General features: G+C 38.3%; 1 protein-coding gene across 2 annotated transcripts in view; it reads left to right on the forward strand.

Annotated features, from left to right (window-relative positions):
• The first annotated feature begins 297 nt into the window (after positions 1-297).
• The window catches only part of zmat4a (zinc finger, matrin-type 4a), a 196,607-nt gene continuing 174,006 nt past the window's right edge, over positions 298-22,898 (forward strand). For both annotated transcript variants that reach the window (XM_051678013.1, XM_051678022.1), the window contains exon 1: positions 298-411. In XM_051678013.1, coding sequence (XP_051533973.1) covers positions 325-411 — 87 coding nt within the window. In that variant the 5' untranslated portion in view covers positions 298-324. The remainder of the gene's footprint in view (positions 412-22,898) is intronic.

Genomic DNA, 22,898 nt, shown 5'->3' on the forward strand with positions numbered 1-22,898 from the left:
ATTCACTTTTATTCCGTCTGTTTTTCCATTCAATAAAAAGGTAAATGGTGACTGAGACTAACATTACCTAACATTAGCTGTGGGACTACGACTTAATTCAGCTTCATCTTCTCCCTGGTCCTTTTCATTTGTGCACTACAGTCATATTACCTATCCCAGCTTGTGAAGACACTTCTGCAGAAAAATAAATAAATAAAAATACTCCAGTCATCCAGCCAATGGAGGAGAGCGGGGCGGAGAATGATCTGCAACTAAACTAAAGAACCGCAGGCCGCTGTACGCGAGCATTCTCTATTCTACACACGCGACTACGTCACACAATCAATGGATTACACCTTCTCTCTCCAAGTGCAACACCAGCTGACCGTGTACCCAACGCATTTATACCAGGGCTACAGCTTAGAGATACAGGTATGTTTTTTAAAATTAAGTTTATTTAACCGTTATATTGTATTCAAGATACTTGTCAAACACATGAGGAACGTTTTGGACTAGACACCTCGTACTATAAAATTATACGGCGTTGTTGTACTTTCTCTGACTTCTTGACTCTGTGGCGCGTGAAACGCCAGTTCACGAGCTCGATAATGACAACGTGTGTCGTGATGTTTACAGGATGAGCGATACAGTAATGCAAAATCAGAAACTGTGGACTCCATAAAATCATTCTTAACGTTTCGTTTGACAGATCTCAACAGTCGCTCGCAACCCAAATCAGTGCAGCCAGCGTGTCATTTCCTTGATGTCTTTGTTGCGAGAACCAAGGGTAACGTTGGAAAAGGCACATTTCGATGGCTCGAGGCACTCTGATAGCCCGTGTCTTGACAGATTGATCTCGGTTTCGTCAACCTGACAGCTGTTAAATTTACCGAAAATTATAAATGATGTATCACTGTATAATCCCGAGAACCCTGTTGATGCAGGCAGTGTCAGTTTTCAGTCAAGTGTGCTTTGATCTTCGTTTTCACCTGTTGTGATCTGTGTCATTTATTGAGATGAGATTTTTGTAGTGTCAACCTATAGACTATTACGAGTGCAGTGTCCAGTTGTAGGATCGTTACCTGTGCCATAGCCTACCTGTCTCACTGGAAGATCAAATAAATTATTTAGATAACCCATAATGTTGATTACTACATAAAAAAATGATTTAGACCCGTTCGTCTTTTTTTTTTTTTTTTTTAAAAGAAAAAGCAAAAATCAAAGTTACAGTGGGGCACTTACAACTGAATTGAATGGGACAATTTTTGGAGGGTAAAAAGTCAGAAATGTGAAACTAATAATTTTCTAAAAGCATTTGCATTAAGTTTTATGTTAAAACCAATGTATGTATAAAGTTGAGTCGTAGCTTTTACAGTCCTTTTAGGGATTAAGGGTTTGTTGACATTGCATCATCATGGCAACAAAGTTGCAAAATTGGCTATAACTTTACATGGAAAAGGCTAGTAAGCGATTTTATCACACTAAAAACATTTTAACATGCATATTGTTCATGTCTTGTGGCTATACTTTTGAAACAGTGAGTATTTTAACATTTACTAATTGGCCCAATTCATTTCCATCGTAAGTGCCTCACTGTAACCTATTTTTATTTTATTTTTATTTATTTATTTTGTTTTTTGCTTTGTTTTTAAGAAAGGAGATACCAGTCAAAAGACATTTTTGTGGTAATCACTATAATACCACAAATGCTGTTGATTGAGCTTAACTTGTGTTGAACCCAGAATATTCCTTTAAATTGGCACTAAACAAGAACATCCTCAGGAACACTGTGTACTACTAAAATAAAAGGGGAGAATTTTTCATGTGTGAGTGAATTACAACTTTTTTTTATGTTTTACAGCTTTTGTAAATTTGATGAACTCTTAACATAAAAGTGTGATGCTCACAAACTAAGATTTATTTATTGCATTTTGTTTCTTGTTTTTATGCATTTTTTAGTACATGCATTGAAGAACAACTGTTTATAGATGTATTTATTTACATTGCTTGACACTGCAAATTAATGCACAAGCAGGCATATATTCTTTTTCAAAAGTATTTAAGTTTAGTATTTATACATTGTCTTTTATTTGTTGCCTTTGCAAGTGAGACTGTCCCTTTAAAGTTTCTTCCCCTGGTGCTGCTTATATCATCTTTGTAAAGAACAATGCACTTTCATTTTCTTGGGAGTGCAAATATACTGTAAAAAAAAAAAATCCTGTTAAATTTACGGTAAAAAACTGGCAGCTGTAGTTGCCAGAAATTCACCGTAAAAAATACGGTAACCACGTTTCAGGCTTTACGTGATGTAATTTATGCCTTTATATTTTATGGTGCATTACCGCGGTTTATATTATTAAATAATAAACTTGATATATTGACCTTCTGAAACTGTAAAAATCTGCTTTTCACTTTATAATGTATTGTTAATCACCATAGTAATTACAAAAGGGCACATGATGACATGAAATTCAACAGTAGAGGCCCTTCCTGGAGCAATGACCAGTAAACCTGTAGAGACAGTGCTCAGTGTCACTCACACAAACACTATAATCATCAGGGTAACACGTGAAATTAAAATAATGCAATAAACATTAACTAAACTACATCAAATATAACACAGAAAACCCCAAAGTACATAACTGATATTAAAAATAAGAAGAAACGAAATGATGATGAACTGAATAATGAACTGGGTCACGCAGGGAATTCTGGGAACGCCGGATTATTGTTTTTTACCATAATTTTAACAATAATTTACCGTAAAATACATGTACTCTCTTGTTAAACATAATATACATTTTTACTGTTAATTATACAGAAAATCATACTTTTTACATAAAAAAAATATATTTTTACAAAACTTTACCACAAAACTACATGTATTGTCTTTAAATCTAATAACATTTTTACTGTATATTTTAAGGTAACTACTCGTTAACCAATTGACTTTTTGTACTGTAGCATTTTTACAGTCTTTTACCGTTAAAATTATGAAAAAATTATCTAAGATAATCTTGTATTTTTGACATAAATGTACTTTTTAACAAGCTTATTGGCTAATAAACCATTGTTAAGAGAGAGGAAAGTAAGAGAAATTAATAATTAGTTTTTTCGACACTGTTTTCCCCGCGCAGAGTGGAGAGGCTCGTCTTTAATTATAATGGTGTTTACAAATTAAACATTTCTGACTCCTAACTAGCCAGTAACAAACAGTGCAGAGAGAGAGAGAGAGAGAGAGAGAGAGAGAGAATACCAGATATAACAGCATAAATTCTTCTCTGTCCATTTATTATAGATGGATCATACTCCGACCCATCCCACTATAGTGTGCTTTTCAGTGATAAGGGAGTAAAACAATGTCAAAGTTTGCTCATTTCAAATGTTCTCATCAGCTTTCACATGCATGCTGCTTCATGGCACACTTTTAAAATTAAGCCGTTTGCTCAGTATTATTAGGGGCAGTGAATATGCAAAGCCCTGGGTGGGTGCTTTAAATTTTTTGAGAAAAGGTATGTCTGTGTACGACAAGATGGCTCTGTTAGTGTCTCTCATACTCAAAATCATCTTTGGTTGAATCCTGATTTAACACTGACTCCTGTGCAAGAGGTAATCTCAGCCTCCTAGGAGCTTGCCACACTTACAGATGCATTCTCTGATGAATTGCATCTTTGTGGACTGTCCTATCCACAGTAAATGAGTGTCTTAAATGTCAGAGTTTGTTTGTTGTGTCTTTGTCAGAGTGATAGAATTGTAATAATTGAGATTTCAAAAGAGCTGCTGTTCTTATGAAAGTGATGCAAACTTACTATATAGCTTTTTATAATAAGATCAGTCCAGGCATACTTTAAAAAAAGTTTTATTGTAACTTGATAAGAAAATGCTGTTCTCTCAGTGACCAGGGAGTTATAAATCCAGAGCCAGAAGTGACAGGCCATTGCCTCTCTAATACTGTTTATCCACTGGGAGACTCAAAGCCCACGATTCCAAAGAAGCTTATAGAGAGGAAAATGCCTTGCCAAAGCCCAGGGATATGATATTATCTTTGAGATCCCACAGTGTGCACAGAATTTTTCTCCAATTCTGCTCAGAAGAATTAAGCAGCAGGGCTGAGGGATAGTAAGACCCCCATAGACTTAATATCAGCAATATTTATAGAAATCTGCTTAAAGGGATAGTTCACCCAAAAATGAAAATTCTCTCATCATTTACTCACCCTCATGCCATCCCAGATGTGTATGACTTTCCTTATTCTGCAGAACACAAACAAAGATTTTTAGAAGAATATTTCAGCTTTGTAGGTTCATACAATGCAAGTGAATGGGTACCCTAAAATTTGAAGCTCCAAAATGCATATAAAGGCAGCATAAAAGTAATCCATAAGACTTCAGTTGTTAAATCAATATATTCAGAAGCAATATGACAAGTGTGTGAGAAACAGATCAATATTTAAGTCAGTTTTTACCATAAATTCTCCTCACTGCCCAGTCGGTGGTGATATGCACGATGGAAGATATTAAAATGTTTTAATTATCTTTTTGTTTCTTACACAACCCTATCGATTTTCTTCAGAAGACATTAATTGTTTGACTGGAGTCATGTGGATTACTTTAATGCTGCCTAAATATGCCTATTGGACCGTCAAACAGCCAGCAGCCTGATGGCACCCGTTTCCTTGCATTGTATGTATATACAGAGCTGAAATGTGCTTATAAAAATCTTCATATCGGTTCTGCTGAAGAAGGAAAGACATACACATCTGGGATGGCTTAATGGTGAGTAAATCATAACAGAATCCTTTAATGCAGTATGAATACTTCTGAACGAAAGTGAAAACACCTTAAGTGTAAAGTGATCTCGTTTACTAAAAAAAAAAATCATCATTTTGTGACCTATATTCAATAAACTAATCAGAAAAAAATGTCATTGTTGTCTGAAGCCATCTTTCTTCCATTCATTATCAAACTTATTGCTCACATTAAAGAGTCTTATATTGATTATCAGCAGTAAGAGTTAATAGCTTTTGAAGAGTGATGAGAAAGGATTCATTTTTGTGTCCTTTCTTTGAACCCTTCCATAGTGTTAATTGATTATCTGAGTCTGTGGGGTTCTAGTGTGATTAAGAAAAGGAATTTTATAATTCACACATTTACTAATTGTATAATTTGGAAAATGCCAGACATAGTCCATATAAAAGCCCTATTCTAGCTTGAGTAATAAAACAAAACCTATTATAAATGTATAATTGAGAGCTTCAATTACTCTGCCAATAAAAAGTGTTTGGTTTAACAAAGTATGCCATATACTTGAACAGGCTTGGCAATCATTGAAAGCACCATGCAGATACTGAAGGTGCAAAATAAGGTAGCTTCAAATCAAACGTGACTCTGCATAACCACTGGCGTTGTTCAAGCTTAATGTTTATCCTAACACCTAAGAATAGATTTGGTTGAGCACCTGGAAACTTACAGTACATGGGCTGAACTGAATTAACACAATGTAAAATAAACTGCAAAGCACGATTTGTGTAGAATTAAATCAAAAAGATAATTTTACCCTGATATTTTCCCTAGCTTTTGGCCAGACTGATTCATAGCTCAGTCAGTTGTGAGAGGTTTGCACTCTCATCCTCCCTTACATTACATCATTCTGATTTAGTGGGTAAATGATTTTTGGAAATGTGGCTTGTATTTGTATCTGACATTTTTAAGTTTTTTGCATTTTAGTTCATGCATTTCGATTTAAACCTCACCATGATTGTGTGCCTTCCCTTTTACATGGCTAGACTATTTGTCTAAGGGTTTGTCTTAGCCTGGTGTCTCTAACAGTACTGAGGTATTCAGCTTTTTTATATAATATTTTTGGGGATCTATGGCAGTTTAGTCTGCTTTATGTTTTGTTTTCCAAGAATTCTAGATAGGCACATTTGGTTAGTTTGATATGTTGGAAATTCATGCTTGATTCATGTTTGTAAAGGGCTGGCAAGGATTGTATGTTTGTACTGTTAGACTTTGGAGACTGTGTCATATTTATGTGAACTTGAGTCTTGACTGGGCTACAGTGTGTCTGTTTGATAAACAGAATATTTGTGTTAAAAATATTCAGGTAACTTCTAAGGGGACATTCAGACTGAACATGCTCTTTCAAATTCTATGTGAACGGCCCCTAAGACCTAGCCATGATTCCAATTCTCACAAAAACCTTATCAACTGTATACACCGATCAGCCACAACATTAAAACCACCTGCCTAATATTGTGTAGGTCCCCCTCGTTCCACCAAAACAGCGCCAACCCGCATCTCAGAATAGCATTCTGAGATGATATTCTTCTCCCCACAATTGTACAGAGTGGTTATCTGAGTTACCGTAGACTTTGTCAGTTCAAACCAGTCTGGCCATTCTCTGTTGACCTCTCTCATCAACAAGGCATTTCCATCCACAGAACTGCTGCTCACTGGATGTTTTTTGTTTTTGGCACCATTTGGAGTAAATTCTAGAGACTGTTGTGTGTGAAAATCTCAGGAGATCAGCAGTTACAGAAGTACTTAAACCAGCCCATCTGGCACCAACAATCATGCCATGGTCCAAATCACTGAATCACATTTTTTTCCCCATTCTGATGGTTGATGTGAACATTAATGGAAGCCCCTGACCCAGATCTGGATGATTTTATGCACTGCACTGCTGCCACACGATTGGCTGATTAGATAATTGCATGGATGTTTGCCAAAACTCCTACTCTTGATTGTTATTAAACAAAGCAGTCTGAATGAACTCCATGATAATCCACCTACCATGACTAACTTATTATTAGGTGTCGGGAACAGGTCGCTACTGTTGGTTGTCATTCTTTCCTTTATCTTGCTATAATACATTCTATCACATCTCCTTGGTCCTCTGCACACCACAGCAGATGTTTTCTATGTCCCCTGGACACATAATACCATTATCTTCTGTAGGATGGTGGAAAAAGCATTTTGTACTATATCCACATAACAGCCCATGTCCAAGAAGCATCCAATATACATGAGTCCACCAAAGAGAGGTAATTTGTTCTTGTGCACCGGGGGCATCTGCTGTGTAAGTCCATGCTGTCACATTTTTTCTTTTTTTAAACCAAGAGCTGGCCATTGGGGGTCACAAGTGGACCTGTCCAATGGTGTACAAAACTGCTGCTGGGGTTGCAGAATTGGTGAGAAGTCAAGCAGCATCATTTTTCCTTCATTATTTATCTCTGATCATGGTGTACAAAAGTTCGGAATTATCCATAAGCACTCCAAGGAGTTTTCAGAGCCCTGTCTGGGAGAATAAATAACTACACAAATATATAACACAACATTAGAAAGATTAGCAAATGAGAACAGGCAGGAACTGAGCAGTGCAAGGCTTTTTTTCTCTGTTTCACTTTATCTTATTTTTTTGAGCGGTACTTTCTCTCACCCCGATTTACAAAGTATGAGGAGTTATTCAGGATAGAGTTATTCAGAATGTTCTGTATTGTTTGGGGAAAAAGGCTGGGATTTGCATCCGTATAAATTAGAGCAGTCAGTCGATTAAAATATTTAATCGCGATTAATTGCATGATTTTTCATAGTCAATCGTGAATCACAGATTAATTAAAAATGCTTAAATTTGACTCTCTCTATATATATACTTCTGAAGGGGATCCAAAACAGAGAACAGTGTATTTGCAGCTGCAGTATTTGGACAAAAGATCTTTAGTATCCGTATTCCAAGAGAAAGCTCAATTTTTACAGCTGAGGCCCGCGCTTTACTCTTGGCTTTAGAGCAAATAGAGAGAACACAATAACAGAATTTTTTAATTTGTACAGATTCCAAATCTTGCCTCCAAACACTTTAATCATTAAAAACTGATCACCCCATAATTGTTAATTATTAACTGATTCTCTTAAAGGAAAAATATTTTAACGTTGTTTTCTGTTGGATTCCGGGGAATAGGGGACTGTTTGGTAATGAACAGGCAGATACTGCTGCAAAGAAAGCTCTCACTCTGAGAATTACAGACTGTCAAGTCCCACCATCAGATCTCAAACCCGTACTGAATATGTATATATATATAAAAAAGTGGCGAATGGAACAATTGCATCCATAAGTTGTATGAAGTCAACCCAATTATAAATCAAAGAGCTTTCACAAGTTTTCCTTTTGAGTGTAGATATGACCAGACTGTTTACACAAGATGTGATTTTTTTTTTTTTAATTTTTTTTTCAGACACCACTGTCTATAAAACACATTTTACTGGAATGTCCTACTTTTAATTCCACTAGGCAACGTTTTACTCAGAAAGTTTTTTTAATGGATGCTTTCAAAAATGTTTCACCAGGGAAATGTTTTTACATTTTTATCAAATGTTGAAATGAAAGCGCTTATATAATGTTCATTGTGTATATTACTGTATTATATACTATATTGTGTATATTACCTTTTAAAAATACCTTGATCTTGCCATTAAAATAGCCAGTGATGCTGATATGGCAATAAAAATAAATAAATATACTTCTGAAGGGCCCTATGCAATCTGTTTTATTTTTTTCCAAATTCCGTGTTTTCCGCTTTATTTTTTCTGAATTCTGTGTATTAAAGTTTAATAAAATTTCTAATTAAAATGAATTCATGTAATTTTAATCAAATGAAAAACAATTATTTTCAACATACCATTACATTATTTTTATAAAAATGAAGTACTTCCGTACAGATGCTCGCAGCACAATCCAAAACATGGAGTTTTACAGTGTTGCATAGCAGAGCTTCACGGTATTAACGAAAGCATTGATGAAAATTTTTATTCAGTACAACAGCATTCTTTCTTGTGAGATATTGCTTAAATATAATTTTATGATGATTTAATTATTATTATTTGTTTACTATTTTTTACTACACTGAATTTTACACTTTACTATAGAGTAGTAGTATATTTCTGTCACAATTTCTTCAATTTCACAGGTCTAGTTAAATTTAGCTTATTTTGGATGAATGAAGCAATTTGAGTCGGTACGTTTTTGACGAAAGCTTCACACCTCCAGATAAGCAGTTCCCTACATGGCTTAAATGTGCTTATTAAACAGCTAAAGGTTGCGATTTAATTATATAAATATATAGTCTGAGTGCTGCTTCAAGCTTAATGTGTGCTCTGCTGGCTGTAATCTATTTCAAACACAGAACGCACATGATACATATGCTTATGATGAGGTTTTATCAGTGTATGAGCAACCGGTTTCTCACATTTTCATTCGAAATGTGCAGCACATTCAGACTGTATTTTTATTTAATTAAATCTCAGTCTTTTGTATTTGAATCATCACACTAGGACATATAACAATTTTTATTCAGTGACATTCCACGTTTAATAGTTAATTCTGTTTTTATGACTGGATTCCGCGATTCCGTCCATGTTTAACTCATTGCGGAATCATAGGGCCCTATACTTCTTTTCCTGTCAAAATGCATTTTGTTCCTTCTTAGAAAAGTAAACAATATGTAACAGTAATATTTATTAACTTTTTCCAAACAAAGTATTCCACAGTATTTAGATATAAATGCACTAAAATAGTATCAATTAAGTACCATTAAACATTTCCAAAAGTCTAAGTGGAAAGTTGACTAATTGAAAGAACTAGTCCCTATAGGTTGAGTATTCATTGCAATGGGCATTGAATCTTTTAAATCCTCATCCACCACAATATTAATCATGGCTATCCACTTTGCTTCAGCAATCGTGAAGTCGCATGACGGCGTTTTGGACTCCACATCAAACAATTCTGCAGAGAACATATTATTTTGTCCCGAGTGCTGGCACTGCTCACGTAATGATACTTTATTCGAATTCAGTGTAATGTCCCCTGACATTGCACATTGCAAAGGTTCCGCCCTGTTCCAGCTAGTGTTAAGAACTCTCACACAACTCTAGTATAAATGTCTCTAAAGAGGGCTTGTTTTTGTATTCCCTGTACTGAAGTTTTGTTGTCTTTTGGCTGGCTTGCATAATAGACCTACTTGAGGGATGCACTGAACTTAACTTTTGCAAAGTGTCACAGAGTGTCTTGTTTCATGCAACATAGCTTTGATATTGTACACTTTAAAGTCCAACTATCTTTTAATTCCAGCTGTGAAGTGATATCATAATGTGTTTTTGTCTGCTCTTGAAAAGATAATGAAAAACTCTAGAGCTCCTGTGAGATGCACATCTTTATTTTATCACTATGCTCTGAATCTTTTGTCTTGCTTCTCGTCTTTGAGATTCTGTACTGATTTTGTCACAATTTCCCATGAAGGATTCTTATGAAGTTGATTCTTCTTTTGCTGTCTAAAAGTATCGCTTTTATTGAATTTAAGAAAATACATTTTATAGGCCTAAAAAAGGAGTTTAGATGAAAATATCATTAAATTATCATGTAACTTCCGACCACTGTGTAAATTGTTTTTTTTTATATTTAATATTTAAATATACAGTATACTGTAAAAATTTTGACCATTCAAATTTGACCCAGAATCAAATGTTTGTTTTATTGAGTCAAAAAAGTGTAAATTATTAAAGAGTTAGCTTAATTAAATGGATAATCTAAACAGTCAGTCTTGACAAGTAAAGCTTTGGAGTTCTTATTGTAGGCCTAATTCAACAAACAACATCTGGTTTGAGATAGGTGTAGGCGATATGTAAAAATGTTTTTGCAATAATTGCCTTAAAAAATATTACATCGTCAACCCCCCTGCCGAGGGTCCATGATTTTTTTTTTTTCATTTATTGAAATGAAAAATATAAGCAAAAGAAATTTCTAATTCAAATTGCACTTTAAACTAAACGAAAAAAGCAATAAAATAATGAAGTGATAAATCTTATTTAACCACCTCCCCAAATTCAAACATTTACCGTCTGCAACGGCTCATAGCCTACAGATTAAGAACCAAAGACAATTACAAATGTAAAGACAATAATAATCAAAATAAATAATCCTACTAAATTCCCTTGTGTTCCCAATATAATGCTGCCAAATGTGTGTTCTTATCGAATTTGTGTTTGTATTGCGTTTTGGTAATACAGTTAATTCTGCCTAAAGTAAAATAAAACTCAATTTTAGGTTCAAGGTGAATGTGTCTTGCATTACTTTATTTAGTGATTTAATCACTTTTGTCTTTGTTTATTTAATACAAAGATATTTATTACTGAACCTGCAAAGTTGCGTTCACAATGCATGTTAACTGAGTGGAAATAACGCAAACTAAACTAACAGCACCTTCTGAGATGATCGGAGATAATTTGCAGCATTCTCATAGAGGACATTATTCTTGCAAACAGTTTTCATATTAATGAAACGGAGGAAAAAAAGAGTGAAAAGTCTTTACATGCTCTTGTACCACATGACTGGCTCATGCTGCACGCCTCTGAACAAACTGCGAATCAGGTGAGTTTTTTTGCTGTATTGATTTTGCTTTAAAAATGTAATTCATTTATTGAAACACGAAAAACATAAACAAAAGACATTTCTAAATTCAAATTGCACTTTAAACGAAAAAAGCAATAAAACAAAGATATGATCAAAAACTCATATTTAACCACCTCCCTAAATCCAAACATTTACCTTCTCCAATGGCTCCATTTGCATCACGGAATCCGCAATGCATGCCAATCATGAGGAAATAAAGCGAATTAAACTCGCAGCACCTCCCGAGATGATTGGAGATAATTTTCAGCATTCTCATAGAGGACAATATTCTTGCAAACAGTTTTCAGATGAATGAAACAGAGAAAAAAGAGTGAAAACTCTTTACATGCGCTTGTTCCACATGACAGGCTCGTGCTGCATGCCTCTGAACAAACAGTGAATCAGACACAAGCATTGACAGCTTTTCTTTTGTCTGTTCTTAAAAATATAATAAAGTGTGTTTCTTCAAGCACGTCTTTGTGACTAACAGCATGTCTTGTCATGTGTCACTCCAAGACAGGTCACCTTCCTGTTGTGGGTAGATGAGCAAAAAGCGCATGAAATACATTTGGACAAGGAGCTTGCAGACTGGATTCAAGCTCGTCACATTTGGTGGGTGGTGGGTGCTAGTTTCAAACTCTGGCCACTGTTTAATATATTGTCCGACTTCCCTGATCCATGGTTTTGCCATTTCCCGATATTGTTGATCGTCATCTGTTCGCAGTTGGCATCGGGATCTTTGTAAGACATTGTCGATATCTGATTACATCGTCCTATCGCCCAGCCCTAGTTTGAGACCCCTCATCCATCAGTTCGTTATCATTCTGTCTATCAATTAAGACTGATGTGAATAGCTCTTCACAGTCATAATGTATAACTGCAGCACATTCCATGATAGCTTCTCTATATCATTGTTGATTCCATTCAGGCTTTGCATTGCAAGGTAATCTAAACACCAGACTTTCTCTTTTCAAGGAGAGTCAATTCGCCATGGCTACCCAGCGTCTATGGTAATTCTTCTGATTTGTATAGAAGACACACAGATTCTCTTTCTTTGATTCCAGTTTCTTTTCTCTGTGCATTTTCATGTGTTGCCTCAGAACGTTAAAGAGCTCAACTAGGACATTACTCAGCAGCAAGCGCTGGTGTGTGTGCATGCATATTTTCAGCACCAGCAGGGATTGGTCACTTCCTTCAGACTTGATTAGCATGCTTCTGTTTTCAGCAGCACCCTTTTGATCCTTTTGGCAAATCACTGGAGAAAATAGTCAAATGTTATTTGAACACATAAAATAAACTTTTGCTTCAGTCATTGCAGGGTAGTCTGTTTAAAGCTCTAAAGGCTTATATTCTCTCTAAAATATTGCACAACTTGTTTTGATGTCTTCACTGTTGAAAAGACCTGCTTAGACCAGCACAAATTTCCATTTTGGTCCTGGCTGGTTTGGTTCAGCAGGGTTATGATGCTATTAGGATATTTTTTGATCCATATGTTGACTAGAGGAAGACAAAGTGTTGTATTTAGTTATCCCTTAAATATATTTCATATTTGCACACATTATTGGTTCTAAGTAAGAGAAAGTAATATGAGAGAGCTCTGAAGTTAGTCTGCAGAGCAAGGCTTTCTCCAGCTGAAGTGAAAGAGGAAGTCCTTGAAGCAGCTGCTGTCCAGTTCAGTACCTACACTCACTGATCACAACCCACCTTTGGCAGCCAGAGCATTTGTCAGGGCCGCCCACAGCACTGCCCTCTCTGCAGCTCACATGCTTAATCATAAGGCTTGGAATTGATGTTGTTTTCACGTATTGATAGTTGGAAGATTTTCCTGATGATTATCAATATACACTATATTGCCAAAAGTATTCGCTCATCTGCCTTTAGACGCATATGACCTTAAGTGACATCCCATTCTTAATCCATAGGGTTTAATATGACGTCGGCCCACCCTTTGCAGCTATAACAGCTCCAACTCTTCTGGGAATGCTTTCCACAAGGTTTAGGAGTGTGTTTATGGGAATTTTTGACCATTCTTCCAGAAGCGCATTTGTGAGGTCAGACACTGATGTTGGACGAGAAGGCCTGGCTCGCAGTCTTCACTCTAATTCATCCTAAAGGTGCTCTATCGGGTTGAGGTCAGGACTCTGTGGTCAGGCCAGTCAAGTTCTTCCACACCAAACTCGCTCATCCATGTCTTTATGGACCTTGCTTTGTGCACTGGTGCGCAGTCATGTTGGAACAGGAAGAGGCCATCCCCAAACTGTTCCCACAAAGTTGGGAGCATGGAATTGTCCAAAATCTCTTGGTATGCTGAAGCATTCAGAGTTCCTTTCACTGGAACTAAGGGGCCAAGCCCAGCTCCTGAAAAACAACCCCACACCATAATCCCCCTCCACCAAACTTCACAGTTGGCGCAATGCAGTCAGACAAGTACCGTTCTCCTGGCAACCGCCAAACCCAAACTCGTCCATCAGATTGCCAGATGGAGAAGCGTGATTCGTCACTCCAGAGAACGCGTCTCCACTGCTCTAGAGTCCAGTGGCGGCGTGCTTTACACCACTGCATCCGACGCTTTGCATTGCACTTGGTGATGTATGGCTTGGATGCAGCTGCTCAGCCATGGAAACCCATTCCATGAAGCTCTCTACGCACTGTTCTTGAGCTAATCTGAAGGCCACATGAACTTTGGAGGTCTGTAGCGATTGACTCTGCAGAAAGTTGGCGACCTCTGCGCATTATGCGCCTCAGCATCCGCTGAACCCGCTCTGTCATTTTACGTGGCCTACCACTTCGTAGCCGAGTTGCTGTCATTCCCAATCGCTTCCACTTTGTTATAATACCACTGACAGTTGACTGTGGAATATTTAGTAGCGAGGAAATTTCACGACTGGACTTGTTGCACAGGTGGCATCCTATCACAGTACCACGCTGGAATTCACTGAGCTCCTGAGAGCGGCCCATTCTTTCACAAATGTTTGTAGAAGCAGTCTGCATGCCTAGGTGCTTCATTTTATACACCTGTGGCCATGGAAGTGATTGGAACACCTGAATTCAATTATTTGGATGGGTGAGCGAATACTTTTGGCAATATAGTGTATATCAAGATTTTTTTCAGATATAGATAGGGCTGCTTTTTGCACAATAGTCTTTGTCTTTTCAAACATATTTCTCAACAAAACTTTGGTAAAGTGTGAGTTTCAGGGTAAATTAAAGTTAATCGTGCACTAGATGCATCTGGCAGACGACATGGCGCATTCTAAAATTCAAAACAATAATTTTCTATGAAGATACGTACACACACACTCCCCGGACTCCTCGTCTCCGGAGGCTATAAAAAATTCTGCAGCTCCACGGAGCTCAACTCGCATAGTTCGACCCAAATCATTATCAAAGGACCTAGATTATTTACTCTAGTCATTATTGGATGATGTATTGTGTATACATTTCTTTCATAGAGCCTACACAGTGTATTTTCAGTTATAAGTATGTCTTTTGTGGTTTGACAGCTTGAATGAAACCTCTTCAAATATACATACAGTTGAAGTCAGAACTCAAATCAAAATCAAATCCCTTTATTGTCACTCAAAGTAAAAGTCTTGGGTGCAGTTCCAAGCAACATAGCAGTATGACAATTACAATAAACATCTGATTTACACATCTGTTACACAACACAATATACACCTAATAATATACAGTATACACAAAATAAGAAGACTGTATACAATACAAATACACTGTACCCCCCATGTAATCAGTGGAAATAAATATGAAGTGTTGTGTTGACATTCAGCTGTCGGTTAATAGTCAGTTGCCAGTGTTTTATTAAGAGAAGTATAAAATGTGAGTCCAGTCTGAGGCTAATAAAGTGCGGTGCTGATATTTGTATCATGATCGATCAAGAGTTAAAAAGTCGGATTGCTTTGGGGAAGAATCTGTCATGAAGTCGGCTGATGTGGGTCCTGATGCTGCGATACCACCTGCCTGATGGTAGCAGTGAGAGCAGCCCATGGCTCGGGTGGCTGGAGTCTCAGATGATCCTCCGAGCTTTTTTCACACACCACCTGGTATGGATGTCCTGAGGGAGGGTAGCTCACCTCCAATGATGTGTCTGGCAGATCGCACCACCCTTTGCAGGGCTTTGTGTTTGAGGGCGGTGCTGTTGCCATACCAGGCAGTGATGCAGCCAGTCAGGATGCTCTCTACAGTGCTGGTGTATAACTGTGTGAGGATGTGGTGGTTCATTCCAAACTTCCTTAGCTGTCTCAGGAAGAAGAGGCGCTGGTGAGCCTTCTTCACAACGGCCTCAGTGTGGACGGACCATGTGAGTTCCTCAGTGATGTGGACACCAAGGAACTTGAAGCTGCTGACTCTCTCCACCGGTGCTCCATTGATGGTGATGGTGATGGGGCTGTGTTCTCTGTCTTTTCTCCTGAAGTCCACCACAAGCTCCTTGGTCTTGCTGACTTTGAGGGAGAGGTTGTGCTCCTGACACCAGCATGTGCACATCCTCTCTGTAGGCTGTTTCATCATTGTCAGTGATCAAACCTACCACCGTCGTATCTTCAGCAAACTTTATGATGGCATTTGAGCTATGTGTTGCCACACAGTCATGTGTGTACAGGGAATACAGGAGTGGGCTGAGAACACAGCCCTGTGGGGCTCCAGTGTTGAGGGTTAGTGATGAGATGTTGCTGCCCATTCTAACCACCTGGCATCTGCTTGACAGGAAGTCCAGGATCCAGCTGCACAGCGAGCTGTTTAAACCCAGAGCCCAGAGTTTCTCATCAAGCCTGGAGGGCACTATGGCGTTGAATGCTGAGCTGTAGTATACAAACAGCATTCTCACATATGTGTTCCTTTTTTCCAGGTGGGAAAGAGCAGTGTGTAGTGTAGATGCAATGGCATCATCAGTGGAGCGGTTGTTGTGGTATGCAAACTGCAGTGAGTCCAGTGAGGTGGCAGCACAGAGCAGATGTAATCTCTGATTAGTCTCTCAAAGCATTTGCTGATGATAGGGGTCAGAGCAACAGGACACCATTCATTTAAGCAAGTGATTTTGGATTTCTTTGGTACAGGCACTATGGTGGATGTTTTAAAGCATGTTGGGACCACAGACAAGGAGAGGGAATGGTTGAAAATATCCGTAAAAACACCAGCCAGTTGGTTCGCGCATGCTCTGATGACTTGGAATGCCGTCTGGACCCGCGGCTTTACGGATATTCATCCGTCGGAAGGATCGGGTTGCATCCGCTACAGAGACAGAGAGTGAATTAACCTCTGTAGCATTGGCCGCGAGAGCTCTCTCTCCGAGAGGGTGGTGTTATTTCCCTCGAAACGAGCATAAAAAGTATTTAGCTCATCCGGGAGAGAGGCAGCGGTGTTCACAGCTGAGTTTTTATTCCTTTTGAAGTTTGTGATGATACTAATTCCCTGCCACATGCTTCTAGAGTCGGTGGTGTTGAACTGTCCTTCAATCTTGTCCCTGTACTGGCTTTTGGCTGCTCCGATAGTTTTGCGGAGGGCATAACTGTCTTGTTTATGCTCCTCCACATTCCCAGAATTTAAAGCGGAGGTCCGTGCATTAAGTGCTGCATGAACATCGCTATTAATCCACGGTTTCTGGTTAGGGTAGATCCATATTGTTTTGGTCGGTACAACATCCTCTATGCACTTCCTGATGAAACACGTTACGCTATCAGCGTAGACCTCGATGTCGTCATCAGAGGCGGACCGGAACATCTCCCAGTCCGCGTGATCAAAACAGTCTTGTAGCACAGAATCTGATTGGTCCGACCAGCACTGGATCGTTCTGAGGGTGGGTGCTTCCTGTTTCAGTTTCTGCCTGTAAGCGGGCAGAAGCAGAACAGAAGAGTGGTCCAATTTGCCAAATGGTTGGCGGGGGAGGGATTTGTAGCCATCCCGGAAGGGAGAGTAGCAATGGTCCAAAACCCGGTCCCCTCGTGTGTTGAAACTGATGTGTTGGTAGTATTTCGGTGCTATTGACTTGAAGTTGGCTTTGTTAAAGTCCCCGGTCACAATGAACGCAGCCTCAGGGTGCGTGGTTTCTTGCTTGCTTATACTCCCATACAGTTCCTTGAGTGCCCGGTCTTTGTCGGCTTGTGGCGGGATGTTCACAGCTGTGATAATGACCGCTGTGAATTCCCTCGGTAGCCAGAATAGTCGACACAGAAGCATGAGATATTCCAGATATGGAGAGCAGAAAGACTTGATAGAATGTACGTTCCTCTCATCACAACAGGATTTGTTGATCATAAAACATACACCACCACCTCTGCTTTTACCTGAGAGGTCTTTTTCTCTATCCGCTCAGTGCACTGAGAACCCCATGGGTTCGATGGCCGAGTCTGGAATCTCCACAGACATCCAAGTTTCTGTAATGCAGATAATGCAGCAGTCCCTCGTCTCTCGATGGAAAGAGATCCACGCTGACTGAACTTTTTCCAGTAGAATATGGGGTCGATTTGCGTGACGTCTTAGTCTGATGAGAACGCCGGCTCTCCTTCCCCTTTTCTGGCTGTGTTTCTGCGGCCGGGCTGCCCAGACAAAGGGCTCCGCTGTCGTGTTTGTAAACAGTGGGTCGGCATTGAGGTATTTAAAGTCCGGTTTTCGGTGTGCTATTGCAGAACCAATGTCCAAAAGTGACTGTCTATCATAGACAATAAGGCAGACAACATCCAAGACAAAAAATATAAGAATTATAGACAAAACAAACAAAAAACTGCAACATTGGGTTGGAGCTCGCAAAGCAGAAGCCATGCTCGGCGCTGCCTGCTTTTTGGGGGTTTTCCATTGTGGATAGTACCTGGTACCTGGTACTTTTTTTAGTACCACCTCGGTCGAGGTTCCAAGCGAGCCGAGCCAATACTAAATGTGACGTCAAAACCCTGCAGATCACTGATTGGTTAGAGAGAATCGTCACTATCAGTGTCACTGGATTTGCGACATGGGACATCAACCCGCTAGTTTTAAAGTTAGCAACAGCGATAGCAATATCATTTGTTCACGCGACTTTCGATTTGTAAAAAGAAATGGCTGTGTGCAAAACAACGCCGTGGTCAATAAACGAGGTGCAGAAGTTCCTCTTTAGCGACGAACGAAACGACGCAAAACGGAAAAGTCTTTCAGGAAGTGTCTCAACTGTTGGCCGCACACAGCTACCACCGGACCTACCAACAGTGTAGGGAAAAGTAAAAAAAACTTAAAAGTGACTACAGAACCATCAAGGACCACAACAGCCAGAGTGGTTCAAACAGAAGAAAGTGGAAGTGGTTCGAACAAATGGATGCTATCTATGGCAATAGACTGGCAAGCAATGGGAGAGAGAGTGCCCTGGACTCGGCCATGCCATTGTTGGAGTCCACGATGGAGGATGGTACGTTTTGTTATGTTAACTCTATATTCTGCTTGAAAGGTTCACTTTATTTAGTTGACCAGCTACTGGAAAGCTTGCTTCTAAAACAACCAGGCCAATTTAACTGTTACACTTATGTAAAATCACCATGCAACAACTGCTTTATGCAGCACAATGAGCTAGTAGCTAACAGCTAGCAGTCGTGTTATTGTTTATGGTCAGTAAAGTTTGTGTCGTGTTTAAGATGATGTCACAGCAGTAGAGGTGGCGCAACTATGACGATCAGCCTATAATCCCACCCACATTGAGGCGGCATTAAACTGCAGTGGAAAAGCAAGCTCAGAAAAGTAAAGCGAGCAGAGTCGAGTTGAACCGTAACGTGTAGTGGAAAAGTGTCATAAGTTTACATACACTTAAGTTGAAGTCATTAAAACTCATTTTTTTAACCCTCCACAGATTTCATATTAGCAAACTATAGTTTTGGCAAGTCATTTAGGACATCTACTTTGTGCATGACATGAGTAATTTTTCCAACAATTGTTTACAGACAGATTGTTGATGTCAAGCCTTTAGGCAAAATGATGTCAAGCCTTTAGGCAATTAGCCAATTAGCTTCTGATAGGCTAATTGGAGTCTATTGGAGGTGTACCTGTGGATGTATTTTAAGGCCTACCTTCAAACTCAGTGCCTCTTTCCTTGACATTATGGGAAAATCAAAAGAAATCAGCTAAGACCTCAGAAAAAAAAAATTGTGGACCTCCACAAGACTGGTTTATATTTGGGAGCAGTTTCCAAATGCCTGAAGGTACCACGTTCATCTGTACAAACAAGAGTACACAAGTATAAACACCATGGTACCACTCAGCCATCGTACCGCTCAGGAAGGAGAAGCATTCTGTCTCCTAGAGATGAACATAGTTTGGTGTGAAAAGTGCAAATCAATCCCAGAACAACAACAAAGGTCCTTGTGAAGATACTGGAGGAAACAGGTAGACATGTATCTATATCCACAGTAAACAAGTCCTATATCGACATAACCTGAAAGGCTGCTCAGCAAGGAAGAAGCCAATGCTCCAAAAACCGTATAAAAAAGCCAGACTTGAGTTTGCAAGTGCACATGGGGACAAAGATGGTATGTTTTGGAGAAATTTACTCTGGTCTTATGAAAGAAAATGTTTACTTTTTGGCCATAATGACCATCGTTATGTTTGGAGGAAAAAGGGTGAGGCTTGCAAGCTGAAGAACACCATCCCAACAGTGAAGTGTGGGGGTGGCAGCATCATGTTGTGGGGGTGCTTTGCTGCAGGAGGGACTGGTGCACTTCACAAAATAGATGGCATCATGAGGAAGGAAAATGATGGTCAAGGTATTGGAGTGGCCATCACAAAGCCCTGACCTCAATCTGATAGAACATTTGTGGGCAGAACTGAAAAAGTGTGTGCGAGCAAGGAGTCCTACAAACCTGACTCAGTTACACCAGTTCTGTCTGAAGGAATGGGCCAAATGTCCAGCAACTTACTGTGAGAAGCTTGTGGAAGGCTACCCAAAATATTTGACCCAAGTTAACCAATTTAAAGTCAATGCTACCAAATTCTAACAAAGTGTATGTAAACTTCTTACCCACTGGAAATGTGATGAAATAAATAAAAGCTGAAATAAATAATTCTCTCTACTATTATCCTGACATTTCACATTCTTAAAATAAAGTAGTGATCCTAACTGACCTAAGACATGCAAAGTTTTCTATGATTAAATGTCAGGACTTGTGAAAAACTGAGTTTAAATGTTTTTGGCTAAGGTGTATGTAAATTTCTGACTTCAACTGTACAGAGAAATTGCATAATAAACGTCACTATTTCTAATAGTTAGTTTGCACAGTTACACCAGTTTCATACACTAACCTGCAAACTCATCAATGTCACTGTTAATGTTTGAAGAAGTGTGTGATACCTGTTAATGTGTGTGATACCTGTGCCTCTTCCATGCCGGCTTTAGTAAATGTTATGTAGTGGTAGTATACCACTATTATACCATAATAGTAATAGTAGTATACCAAAGCTATTATGTCATACAGAGCATGTGAGCGGAGCAGAGCGTTGAACGGAGCGGTGATAATTTCACCTGAGCGGAGAGCGCCTTTCTGAAGACTCTACTCGCTCAGGCCGCTCAGTGCCACTTGCTCAACCCAGAATGCGCTTCGTGATATGCTGGTTTGGGAATCTGCGAAATAAGCTATAGGCCTGATGTTATGGAGCTCTAACATTGTTTTAGTGAATTTGCAAACCTTATAACCTAAATAAATGCAAAGTATAAATCAAAGCTAAGAACGAGGTAATTGAAAGGGAGTGTGGAGAGACCGTGAGAATTAGCAAATATTCCTTTTGGAGTCATACGTATCACATTGCCACAGAGCACGAGGATGTACTACGCGATCATGGTAGCGCAGCAAAAGGTGAGCTAGTAGGCCACACTACTATTCAATAATAAATTAATAGATAAGTAATGTATCTTGTTGTGCAGCTGCCAGCTAGATGCAAGCCCAGTTCTGCGGGGTTGCGAACGTTAGAGCACCCTCAATTGAATATGTAAGCTTAATAATACTGTATATTGGCAAAGTATTTTTCCTTGAATCCCGGCAAACACACAAAAAATCCCTGCGTCAAAACCAATAAACATGTATGATCTTGCAGATCAGTGTGTCCTAATTTGCAGGCACAGCATTCTGCTTTCATGCCTCTATTGTACAACTGAGCATTTGATTAATAAAGATTTCCGCTCTTTCATTGAGAATTTCATAGCGGAATTATCTCACTTAATCGACCACCTGTTGCTTTCGATTTCTGCTTCGGGATAAAGTGGCACATAACTGCTTGTCAGTTTCCCAAAGCCAAATCCACACCTTAATGATAAGTGAGATGTAAAAAAACTGACTCTAGATTAGTGTTTGCAGATAACATTTTCGACATCGCTTGCTGCATTCATACGCAGAGAAAAAAAAGCTATAAATGATTGTACATTAGAAAAAAAAAAAACTTAAACGAAGGCAGTGTAATTTGTGAATTAAATAATTTTTATTTGTTTTAGGATCATTAAACATGATTTCATCTAATATATATATATATATATATATATATATATATATATATATATATATATATATATATATATATATATATATTGGACAAAATCTCACTTTATGCAGGACAAATGTTTTTTATTTGTAAAGTCCATGGTTAAACCCTGCTGTACATATAAAGAGTGCATGTACAACACATGATCGTTTGATGCATATAAAGTCCAGATTCACTTTATAATGCTTTAAAAATATCAAGAAAAAACAAAGGGGGCACATGCTATCTACTAATATAATAATTATTATATAAATAACCACAGTCCTTTAGATTGCATATGATTCGTACATATAAAATTATAGGGAATATTAATAAAGCAACAACACTGAAAAAGAGAAAAACATTCACTGCTCTTTTCTGGATAACTTAATACACTCTTTAAAACTGAACACAAAATTAGGATGATAAATTGCTCATTTTAATTTACAGACCCAAAGTCTGATAGCATTAAATCAGAAACATATTAATGTACCAAATCTATAATCATTCCGTGGAGACAACACAACTGAAAACAATTATGAATTTCACTTTTACCTGCAATATTTTTCCATAAAGGACTTGAACAAACTTTAAAGTTGAAAAGATTGTGGTTTTCTGGGTCGGTTGTATCACTCAGGAAAAGTACAAATTTGCGTGTATGCGAGTTTCCGTGCCAACGCACATATGTTGTATCACTTGTAGAGGCATGTTTGATGACTTGTTTAATGTTAATAATGGTAATTTAGTTTACACGATGTAGGGCTTTACTGGTTGTTTAGATCAGTGTTACTATCAGAAATAATTAATAATTATTTCTTTAGTTATTAATTAATATTTAAATTTATTAATTGAATCTAACTCATTAAAACCTCATATGGGGCTCCAGTAAATGTAGTGTGCTATGTTTAGGAGCAAGTTTGGTTATTAGCAATAATTAATAATTATCAAAGATAAATTATTCATCATCAAAATTATCTTTGATGATATCAAAGATAATT

This window comes from Myxocyprinus asiaticus, chromosome 3, assembly GCF_019703515.2.
Source record: "Myxocyprinus asiaticus isolate MX2 ecotype Aquarium Trade chromosome 3, UBuf_Myxa_2, whole genome shotgun sequence".
Classification (NCBI taxonomy): Eukaryota; Metazoa; Chordata; class Actinopteri; order Cypriniformes; family Catostomidae; genus Myxocyprinus; species Myxocyprinus asiaticus.